This window comes from Rhagoletis pomonella, unplaced genomic scaffold, assembly GCF_013731165.1.
Source record: "Rhagoletis pomonella isolate Grant_MI unplaced genomic scaffold, Rhpom_1.0 Rhpom_scaffold_00013, whole genome shotgun sequence".
Taxonomy (NCBI): Eukaryota; Metazoa; Arthropoda; class Insecta; order Diptera; family Tephritidae; genus Rhagoletis; species Rhagoletis pomonella.
In genome coordinates this window covers 19,482,625-19,494,974 of record NW_023458567.1, presented here as the reverse complement: position 1 = coordinate 19,494,974, position 12,350 = coordinate 19,482,625, and the positions used below count along the sequence as shown (strand labels likewise).

The 12,350-nt window shown below is 33.7% G+C and overlaps 1 protein-coding gene across 6 annotated transcripts in view; it reads left to right on the top strand.

The window, feature by feature from the left end:
• LOC118748929 (rho GTPase-activating protein 26) overlaps positions 1 to 12,350 on the top strand; it is a 165,799-nt gene that overhangs the window by 114,920 nt on the left and 38,529 nt on the right. For 5 of the 6 annotated variants that reach the window (XM_036483678.1, XM_036483677.1, XM_036483679.1 and 2 more), the window contains 2 exons: positions 9,747 to 9,904; positions 10,146 to 10,319. In XM_036483678.1, the coding sequence (XP_036339571.1) occupies positions 9,747 to 9,904; positions 10,146 to 10,319 (332 nt within the window). The remainder of the gene's footprint in view (positions 1 to 9,746; positions 9,905 to 10,145; positions 10,320 to 12,350) is intronic. The other variant, XM_036483681.1, reaches the window with a different exon arrangement.

The window sequence follows — 12,350 nt, the reverse complement described above, 5'->3', positions numbered from 1 at the left end:
AAAAAAAATGACCTTGAATATGTGTATGGGTAGTATGTATATATTTATTGCGGATAATTGTATGGATGTACATAAGTGAATGGAGAAAAAACACGTACAAGTTTACAAAGCAAATCAAATTAAGAGATCAACAGTCAGATATATTTGTATGTAGACACAACTGTGTGGAGCGCCAGGTATACCTGCGCACAAGCCTGTCTAAATAAAGGTGTAAGCTTGTAAATATTTTGCTATCGAATAGGTGTCTTAAACTAATTTGCATATGAATTTCTTAAGAATTTAACTAACAATCGATGATATTTGCATTGTCCGCGTACGCTAGATCATTTCTTCATTAGCGCGCTACACAAATTTTATTCTTGCCTTGAGAAATATCCATATGGTCTTTAATTGTGCTGCCTTTCTTAAGAATTTGATACCTTACAAAATGAAGACAAACTTTCACTTAAAAGCTTACTTTATTTTCTTCTGGACGTAATCGCTTTAGAAGTGTCAGTCCTAATTGTGTGTGCAAGAAAGCGGAATGGAGCTGCAAAATCGATAGAAAGTTGAATGCGTGTGGCGATTAAGAAGTCTTTTTCTGGGCGAAATTTAAGAGCCCAGTTGCAACAGCTGGCGGTCGGAGCTGCGTAAGAGTCGCGCGTAAGTATAGGAAGGCCGTAACGCAACGCACCGCAACTGAACTGTTGGATTAATTGACTGCAATTTTACGCCACTGGCGTACGTTCAGTGGCGTGGCGTGATGTTAAAGCTTATTTTTTTAATAAATTTCATTTAATGTTTTATAAATCTTTTCGTAATTTTTTTTTTCTTACAGCTGCTACTTTCAACATCTGTCCATGAGTGTTGTGCCTAGCGGCTTCTGTACAACGCCACCATGTCGAGATCAGCGCGCAAGATCAACGCTTACCAACAACGCCGGCGCAGCATCGTACGAGTATCACGCAGCATCGAGAATTTGTTTGGTCTAAGCGTTTTATTGCTGCGATTTCACAAGAACAGAATCACAGGCGCAAAGCGGAGAAAAGATAAAAGTAATAAAAAGAAAAACAAAACGTCTGAAACGAAAGCTACATAACGCAATCAAGAGCAGCGTTCTCGAACAGCAACATACCAAATTAGGTCAACTTAACAAATCTCACCTGGTCTGCGCCGCGTCGCCGTTGCTTTGCCACCAAGTTGGTTGTTCGTGAAACAGCGGATTGTGCGAGACGCGGGCTTATGATTTGTTGTTTTGGTTTTTTACCCGTAAGCCTATCTTTGTATGAGCATACATGTGCATAAGTATACATGAATTCGTAAGTAGGCTCTACACATTGGCGGTCCGTCGGTTAACGCTTTTCATTACTAGCAGTCATCGAGGGGCTTTCTTTGCAATGCCGGTTGGCTACCGGTTAAATAGTTGGCTGCCGTATCTATGGAACGTAAAAAAAAGATCGGAAACAAATATATGTATAGGGTGTTTAGAAGGAAGTTTAACTTCGAAAGAGATGAGGTTTTGTATAGTATTTAAACTGAGTGAGCGGGCATCCCCTCGGGCGAATAATTGGCAGACGTGAGTATGTGAGTATGTGAGTATGTATTTTAGTGCATCGTCTTACTGACCAGTCTAAACTGGGAAAAGCACACTTTGCCCATAGAAGACGGAGGTACTTCAAGGAAGGCCTTGGAATGGAATCCAATTAATCGGCAAAGGCAGGCTTTGCGGAAGACCCCTCGAAACGTGGAGAAAATATTTGAGCCAAAGCAACCCATGTTAAGCTGAAACAAGCTCAAAGCTATTGAAAGAAACAGCACCAGATGCCCAGCTTGGTATTATAGTAAACGAAGGGAGACCATTGATCAACATCTGAAGAAAACTACAGCCACCACAGCAGTAAGGTGGAGAGAGTCAGAACTACTGCAGGAAAAATTAGATGAGTACTAATATCACTGGTCAACGGCCAAAATTTACCAGAGACGCCGTTATGAAATTCGTATGTAAAATCACCCCCTGGTTCCGAAAATCAAGGTTATTTTTAATTTTATGGTACCGTTTTTGAGATATTTGCAATTTACCGTTTTTGCAAAAAAAAAAAAAATTGGGTCCACTTAATCATATATATCTCAAGAACGAATTAAGCAATTCCAAAACGGTTTGAAGCTTTTAAAAGGTAATAAAATTTTCTATAAGCTGTGCATACAACACTTTTTGCTAGGCCCTGTAGATTCAAAGATAACGAACAATCATTACCGATTTTTTTCATTTTTTTTTGTAAAAATATAAAAAAAATTGTATTTTGCGGGGAAGGATCTCGAAAACCTTTTATTTTTTTGCAGATTTTTTTTTTCTCCCTAAGCTCTGTTATATTACAAAAAAAATAAGGTATCATCGAAGAAAATCGATGCAAAACTACGTAAGTTATAAGCGATCAAATAAAAATATCCAGGTTGCGCAATTTCAACGTATACCTCAAAACGTATGTATGGTATAAAGAAGAGTGAAATATCTAGCTATGCTCTGTTTCTATTGAGTTAAAAGTTCAATTTATGAATGAAATTACCCATATTTTTAACTTTTTTTTTAAATTTATTTATGTTTATACTATATTCTAACAATCTTTATCTTAATTTGATTTTACTATGTTGTCGAAATAATTATGTGTTCTACTTTGACGCTTATTCAGTTTAGGATCGGTTTCTCTTATGAGAAACCAGCAGTAATCACCCATCATTGCGACGTCCCAGAATCCTTGATATCGATTCTCAATTAATTTCATTTGCTGATGAAACCTTTCGCCATGTTCATCACTTTCGTCGCCAAGATTTGCCGGAAAAAAGCTCAAATGTGAGTGGAGAAAGTGAATTTTTAAAGACATATTTACGCCCATTTTCGCATAATTATTGATTAGGTCGTTCACTATCTGCTCGTAGTTAGGGCTTTTGTGTCTACCGAGAAAAGAAGCAACGACCTTTTCAAAGGATTCCCACGCTGCTGCCTCAACTGATGAGAGTAGTCCTTTGAATTGATTATTGTTGATCAACTTTCTTATTTGTGGTCCAACAAAAATACCTTCCTTTATCTTGGCTTGAGAAATATCTGGAAAAACTGTTTTCAAATAGTCGAATGCTTCGCCTTCTTTGTCCAAAGCCTTAACAAAGTTTTTAATGAGACCGAGCTTGATGTGTAAGGGTGGAAGTATGATTTTCTCTTTCTTGACAAGAGGGGTGTATTTGATGTTATCCACACCAACGGTAAACTCGACTCTTTCCGGCCAATCCTTTCTGACGTAGTGGTCCTTACGAGCTCGGCTATCCCACTTGCAGAGGAAGCAGCAGTGCTTGGTGTAGCCACTTTGTAGACCGCATAGCATTGCAACGACTTTGAGATCAGAACATATTTTCCAATCATGCTCTTCATATTTGATAAATTTGAGTATTTTTTGCATTTCCTCGTAGGTTTCCTTTGTATTTACTGCATGTGCAATCGGGATAGAAGGCTTTTTGTTACCAATATGCAATAATACAGCCTTCAAACTCAGTTTATTGCCGTCTATGAACAATCGCCACTCTTTTGAATCATATGTTTGACCAAACTCTTTGAATAAACCGTTGCAGTAGCATATACTGTCTTTCTTGGTATAGTGTTTGGAAAATGGTTCGTGACGAGTTCTACTATATGTCACCTTAACATCGGATGACACAAATTTAAATTGTTGCATACGAGAAGTGTGGATCTCGGCCTTTTCCTTGGATAGTTCCAAATCTCTTATCCAATCATTAAGTTGTGCTTGTGACAGAACGTTTCTTTCGTTTTCCATGCGAAATTCAGTACAACTTGATCCCCCGCACTCAGATGTTACTGTTGACAATGGAACTGGATCCGCAACTGCCGTTGGTAATGTCACTGTAGGTACGCTAGCATAGGTTACTCCTCTTGATCTTCCAACGCCAAGTACTTTTGTTTGACAAATATAACACTCTATTGAATGACAAGTAGGTTCTCTCCATATCATTGGTGTATCAAATTTTGTTTGTTGTCCTGATTCCCACTGAATCAATTCTACTCGACACGATGTACACAAAGTGTTCGGTGTCCATGGTTTTTCAGCATTTTTAGGCTCAATTCCAAAATACTTGGAGTATAAAGTTTTGATATGATCTGAGAACACTCGTCGTCGCCTTATGATAGTATATTGGCCACACATGAAACAGAACATATCTGGATCCTTATTACACTCAAATTCTCGCGTCCTTTTACTCATTTTATTTTTTTTAATAAATCACGGTTTTGAAATTAGACTTATGAACTGAACTATCTCCGGCGAGCCTTGAAGATGTTATGAAGTTTCAAACCGCATTAACTCATATTTATACTCGGAACAAGAATAAAATTGAAAAAATCAAATCTTACCTAGACAGAAAGGTTCCTTTTTATAACAAGCCGGGAAAAGAAAATACTACCTGTTTTAGATGTAGGCTTTAGAAATTTTCTGTGTCTTATAATTTTGAAAATCTACCTGCATACTTACCCATAACTGACGGAAATACATGTTTATAACTACATGCCTACAGCAGGTTTCGAACCCAACCACTCTTCCTTTCGATGCAACCACTCTACCTACTATAATACAATTCGAGTATTAAAAGTACTATTTGATTTATTTAAAGAAAAAGTGTTATCATTGTTATGGTGTTATTCGTTTATCCGGATAATATCTCACTTGCACTTTATACCTTTAACATATGTATGTACATATGTATAGGTACATACATTGAAGTTGCGCAACCTGGGTATTTTTATTTGATCGCTTATAACTTACGTAGTTTTGCATCGATTTTCTTCGATGATAGCTTATTTTTTTTGTAATACAACAGAGCTTAGGGAGAAATAAAAGGTTTTCGAGATCCTTCCCCGCAAAATACATTTTTTTTTATATTTTTACAAAAAAAATTGAAAAAATCGGTAATGATTGTTCGTTATCTTTGAATCTACAGGGCCTAGCAAAAAGTGTTGTATGCACAGTTTATAGAAAATTTTATTACCTTTTAAAAGCTTCAAACCGTTTTGGAATTGCTTAATTCGTTCTTGAGATATATATGATAAAGTGGACCCAATTTTTTTTTTCTGGTTTCTGGTAAAGAGAAAAAGTTGAAATTTGTGGTCCTGTGTATTTTGAGTAGAGTGGAGCTAAGAAGTATTATTCTGTCATCCTTTCCTCTTAAGGCCTTTCGAAAGTGCGTAGTCACATAGGAACCGCTAAACGATCAACCAAAAACTCAAGGTCCATATTACATATTAAATAATAACTAAATATTCGCCCTCACTCCGCAAAACTACATAAAAAAAAAATATAAATATATAAAATTTACATAAGATAAAAACGAAGTCGCACAAAGAGACGGCCTTATTCAGAAAGCTCTGCCTCAAAGCGCTACTCATTTTCCCATTCCTCCATCTTTACCCAAAAGTATCTATCCAGATTGTAGGAGCGGTTGCATGATCATTGCTCACTTAAGCATGTACTTTGGGGTTTAGAGCACTCAAAAACTTAAAAGAAATCTTATCTAAGCACAACTATTACTAACAAGAACGGTCAGAATGTCGCATATTATATAGTAACAACGTTTTGCTAGCTGGACGTATTGGATGAAGCTGCATACCGATTAGAATACCACATCAGAGCCACATAAGTTGATTTACTAGTAGCTAACCTCGCCCTGGAATTTGATTCGAAAGTTTTACTTTAGCTGCATGCCCGTTGAAACTTCAATGCCTAATCGAAAAGTATCTCTTTTTAGACCTCTCACAATAGCGTATGTTTATACTCTCTACCCACCTGCTAATCGGTCAGTATTTTCGTCTGCCAAGTGACTGCAGATTTGTACTGTAGAATAGGCCACCCCGGTTCTACTAAATAGCACTGTTCTACCCTAAAAAGCTAATATATTCGTCGATAGCCGTATTTGAAAGCAATCGAATTTTCGATAGTGAAAATAGAGGGCTGTACGGATACGCCGAGCCGCGATAGCCCTATCAACATCACTCTTTCCCCAATTTCCGGTCTTAGTAATATCGAAAGGAACGAGGCAGCTGTTGCGATAGCTAGTTATGGTTTCGAGGCGGGCAACTCAATACAACTACTGTTAAGGTGTTTAGAAATGAAATGAGTTTATTGTGAGATCTCTAGGTTATTATAGCTGGGGTTGAACAGCAAAAATACTGTAGAGCTATAACTCAACAGATCTTCAGTAAGTGTTCTTATTGGCATCCTTACAGGAATACTTTGCTATAGTACCTATGCTCCAACGTTTGGCGAATACTGAATAGTTCTGTTGTAGAAGCTGAAAGCTAGAAGAAATTAAATGGCCACTTTCTGTACATACATTGTCCGGACATACCTTAATTTTTATTTGGAATCAAAAGCGGTTTATCGGCTTGATAAAGCCTTGATAATTATATCCTCGTTTCCGTTTGTAAAGGAACTCCAGTTAGGGGAATTTGCCTCCTCCAAACACTAACTTAAATAGGGCACTAATAATACAACTATGTCTATCACTCGGCCCCTCTCCAGTCGTATTCGCTGACGGAAAGTTTTGTATTTTTTTTCTTAAAATCTATGTGGGAGCTATGTATGTATAAATACATATATAGCAGTCCTTTTGAATAAGTATTTTAACAAGTTAAGCTACTACTTATAAAAAATAAGCTGGGGTTTCGATTTATGTATGTATGTACCTTGTCAAATGTGAGTAATTTTTTAACTTACAGTTATTACTATTCTAAGTCATTGAACTATGGTTGAAAGCATCTCTAGTTGCAACACCCTGTACTTAAGTACACTTATGACGATACAAACTTTTTGCGAAATCCCATTCTATTTGCATATGTTTGTGCATAGAGGATTCTTCTCTTAAACATTTTGAGTGCGCATGAGCACCATCGTTTCTAGGCCTTGTATTATACTTTGTTTTGTGTCAGGAAAGGCGGTTAAGCTCGGAACACTTTGACGACAGCAAGCGACAAGCAGCATCTGTCAAATTTTAAATACACACGTTCTTACGGACACAATTATTTTGACGACAGCACGACATCTTGGCTGCAGGACTGCAATTGTCGACGTCGCCAAATTAAATCTATTTCTAATTTTGCCGGCGACAATGAGTAGATGTAGTGCTACAAAATTAAATTGTTGCAAAATTAATCACATATTCTTGATTGTTCATGTTTTTCTTATTTACTTAAATAAAAATAGACAATTTGTGAAATAAATATACCAAAATGTCAAACTTTAAAATCAGCTGTTTGCTATGTCGCTGAGGTCTTCAAAATGTTTAAGAAGCTGGCTTCAAGGCGACATTTGTCGACAAAATGATGTCGCTGTCGTTACGTCGTGAAGTTGCAGTCGTCAAAGTGTTCCGAGCTTCATGGCGGTGTTTACACAATTTTAAGAGAATTGCAATAAAATTAAATTTCTTTTGAATGTATGTACTATACATACATATGTATGTATGCATGAACATATGCCTCAGTAAATTCACATATGTAAATTCTTATTAAACTTCTACTGCAAACAATTTATTCTGCAATTTGACGCTTTGGTCCGAAGTTAACTAAATTTACGAAAACATATTTTGTGCTCTCAAAACATACATATTACAATTCGTTGTTCGTTTTCTCATTGCGATATCTTACATTAAACTGAAACTACGGCTTTGAAATATATATATATATTTTTTTAGTTTCACGCTTATGCAAGTAATTTATAACGCATTGCTGTTTTTAATCTGACCTTAGCCAAAAAAGGCAAAAGAAATTGATCTGCATTCCTATTATTTTCTGGTCTGCTTTTTCCGGTTGTAATACAGCTCTATGTTTGTCTTGGTTGTTCCAATGTTTTTTTGTTGCTAAATGCAAATAATTTATTCTTAGCTAATTCTCTCACTACTCGTACGTATCGTGGTCGCATGATTTACGTCCCCACTTCTTCGTTTTCATCGCGATAAAGTACACTTGTGGCCACACAAACCAATAGAAAAATATTTTATTAATACAGTTCACACTGTAACAAAGACTATATAAATAAATGTTTCTAACTTTGTACAAAATTTATAAAACATTCAGAAGTTTTTATTGAAATTTTAAACTTTTTGATCACATTTTTTAGAAAATTTTCTGTTATTTATGGAGTTTCATTGCCACTTTAATATTAGTATAGTAAAATTCTGTTTGATTCTTAAATTTCTTTCCATACGATTGTGCTCATTTTTTCCATATAAAAAGCATGGAAAAATTACACAAGACCCGCGAAAAAAAAAATTTCAAAAATCTTAAAGAATTTTGGGTAAGTTTAGTCAAAATTACACATTGTTGTACTAAAATTAAATTAAAAATTGTATGAAAATTTTATTTATATTGTTTTTTTTCACAGTGTGAACTATAGTTATTTTCGTTTTATTAATTTAAAAATTTTACCTCATTTTTAAAGTGGTGGTAACTTTACGTAGCCACCGGGCACATGTTCATATCGCTACCGTCCTATTCTGAGTTTTCAAAAAGCACTTTGTTGATTTGCAAGTGTTGCTCTAGCGGTCCCTGTGTCTCTTGAGTCGAAGAACCAAAACTTTTTTTTCAAGAAATTTCGAGTATTTTTCTGAACTTTTCCGGATTTTTAGTGAAAATGTTTCTTGTTTTATTTTTCTGGAATCGTTTTGAATCTTGCGAGTCCTCTGGAGTTTTTGGGATGTTTCGAAAGAATCTCTTAGAATTTTGAAACCTCTCGACATTTGTCCTGCCTCTGGCACTTTTTTAAAAGAATTTAAGAGTATAAGAATTTTTCGTGGTTTATTTTTTGTTTTTCTGGACTATTCCGTATATTTCAAAACTTCTGGATAATTTCGGAGAATTTTAAAATTTTATCGGAAAAAGTTTTGGGAACTTTCAGGACCATAATTATATTTAAATTTTATCTTGGCTCTTTATTTATGATTCATCATTTAAGCTATAAAATATCGTTTTACTTATTTTGCTATCTGTTCTTGTTCTCGAGATATCCGATTGAGTCACAAAAGAAGTTCGTATTCAACACTGTGCTGCGCGAGCCAAAAACGAAGTCACGCAAAATTGGTTACACAACTCGAGCCTTAATACTTCAATTTCGGCACCGAAAAAGCTTAACAGTCCAGTAGAACCTGTTACGTAGATTCCATTTCATCATCATTCGGTTAACTGCAGCAGTGAAATTTTTTGTCGTGACTCTTTGTGTTGTCACGTGAATTTCCATCGGAATAGGACCTGTTAAAACTCGCACCAAAAGCGAGAGCCGTAGCTTAACAAGTATAAGGAACTCCTAGGAAGGCCTAGACAATATTCACGAGCTCTCGAGGTGAACAATTTTTACTCGCGAAAAGTACATATCAGAGTAGATATCTTAAGGTTGTGTGTACCAATCCATCTACGGGGAAAGTCGGCTAAGTATAATTCTCTCAGCACATGTGTAATTTTACTGTAGCTACATTATTTAGTTAAAGTTCATGTGTTGAGAGAAATATTTTCAGCTGACTTTTTTCTGGATGCAGGAGATCTATAGCGTTTTAGGATTATATTTAGTTTCAGAGGTGCAATCATTTCAACCTCTTCTGGGTATCTATCCATCTTTCGCTTCAAAGTTGGATACCAATACTTCTGAAAAATATTTACTTAAATTAAATTACACTTGACTTACCTAAATATTAAATTTCCCATATTTTACTCTTTTTCCTTGCAGTTTTGTCAACCCGCATGAAACAATTGGCTCACTTGCTGGACGATTTCAATTTCGAATGCATTGGCACAGCGCAAACAGATGATGAGAATGTCATTTGCGAAAGTCTGAAACATTTCGCCGCCATAATTGGAACCATCGAAGATGAGCGAGAAAAAATGGTGAGTAAATGCCAACGCCAACTAAATGTTTAAACTCGTATTTGTGTAGAAATATTTTCATAAGCTTACAGCCAGGCGGCAACAAACCATAAAATTTGTATTTAGTAGTGCGAGATCTATTAGCAGGAAAATACTAACCATATGTTTTTACTGAAACTTTTTACTAACTAAACACATCCATTCATACACAGTTAATACATATAGTATCACTAACTGATGGCGTTTCTGCACAATTTCACAGCTGACGCTGGCGGATCAACACATTATTATGCCACTGGAGGAGTTTCGTAAGAAACATATTGGCGGCGTTAAGGAGAATAAGAAAAAGTTTGATAAGAAGACGGAAAAATTTTGCCAGACACAAGAACGTTTCCTGAATATGTCAACAAAAAAGCCAGAGAATACGATACAGGAGGTGAGTGTGATTGCTTGTAGCTATGTGTGTACATAGATAATATGCAGGAAATACGTTTAAGCGATTTTAGCGGAAAAGTTAGTGTTGTACATATATGCGCTGGGAGACGGAGGGAGTAGCGCAAAATTTAATAAAAAAAAAGTGCACTTTTAGTTGAATTTGTGCGAAATGAACAAACAATTTTGGTTTCTAAGCGCACACACAAATCGCCAAGACCGGATGTGCTGCGAAAAGCTTTTGCTATTTTTGAAAGTAAATAGTTTTTGTGCGAGCACTGCAAGAAAAACGGATGTGAAGTTGGAAACATTTTGCTGGTAAATCAATTAATTTTTTTATTTTTTTTTGAGTGTTAAATACTGGATATTCTGTACATTAAATGCAATGTCTACATATTTATGTATGGACTTAACTCTGATATCAGCTCCTTGGAGGAATTTTTGAAATTTTTGCAGAAAATTATTTTAATAAATATAATTATATTATCTTCTTTCCTTTTTAACCGACTTCCAAAATGAGGAGGTTATCAGTTCGTCGGAATATTTTTTTTTTTTTTTTTATGTATGTTACCGCATAACTTTGGACCACGTCAACCGATTTCGATAATTCATATTTTCAAATTTATTTTAAATTTTTTGTTAGTTTTATTTTGCTAGTTTTTTTTATTTCACTTTCGTTCGTCTTATTTATTTCTATTTATTGTTTAAAATTTTTTTAACTTATATAATTTTATTAAATTGTCGTAATATTATGTTCCGATTCAAATTTTTTGTTTAATTTAATTTGCAATTATGTATATGGATGGTATCATTTTATTTTATGCATCACAATTTATTTTTGTTATTTTTAATTTTATTTTATTTCATTATAAAATTAGTATTTTTAGTTTTTAAACAAATTTTTATATGTATTTATAATTTTATTTGTTTCATTTTAGTTTATATAACTTTTTTCCTTTGATATCATTTTATTTCACTTTTACTTTAATTTAATTTAATTTTGTTAATATTTCGTATATTTTAGTGCGTTTAGTTTTTATATATAAATTATCTTAACTCTTAATTTATTTTTAATATAATTTAGTTTTGTTTATTTTTTATATTTCATTCAACAATTTTATTGAGCTTGAAAAATGAAAAATGTTGTGGAAAACAATAAAAATGTATACATGGTAGAAGTTATATCCGCTATTTCGGAGATCACCGCATCTCCTCATCAGACTTCTTAATAGAATTCACTGGGACTTCAATCAGCAGCTCTGGCGTACAAAGCTGACAGTCTACCTACTGAATTAAGCTTGGCATATAAACTGTTGTTGCTTTTTTCTATGTATGTTTTATATATTTTCTTTTTAATTCGGTTTTATAAAATTTTATAATTAATGTTTAGTATTTTTCACAAAAAAAAAAAACAAAAAGAAGAATTTAATAAATATATTTATATATAGTTTAATTTTAATATGGTTTTCAATTAAATTTTTATTTTATTTTATTATATGAATGAGTTTTTAATTTTCTTACTTTTATTTTATCGTTTTATTTTCTGTATTATATTTTGCATTATTTGATATATGTAGATAAGTTTTACATTTAATGTATGTATGTATGTATATACTTTTATTTTATTTCATATTTTTTCTACGAGGCATTTACGAATTTTTTATTTAATTTTAATCTTTAATTTTGTTTAAATTGAAATTTGATTAAATTTTTCAGTTTCTTTATTCTTTTTTTTTAGTTTTTAAGTTGGCATAATTTTTAATTTATTTTTTAATTTAATAGTTTTCATTTTATTTTTAATTAAATCTAATATTTTAAATTAAGTCAATTAATTTTTATATTTTTTTTAAATTTTATTTTTAATTTAATTTCTTTATACGTTTTTTAAGTACGTATTCAATTACAATTATATTTTCGCTATTATTTTTAATTTCTCTCAGTGTCCCCAACGTAAGTTTTCGGAACAGCAATTTCTATGAAAGAGTTGAAACGGAAAATGCAATAAATACGAAATTCATTCGGCATGTTAGCCGCC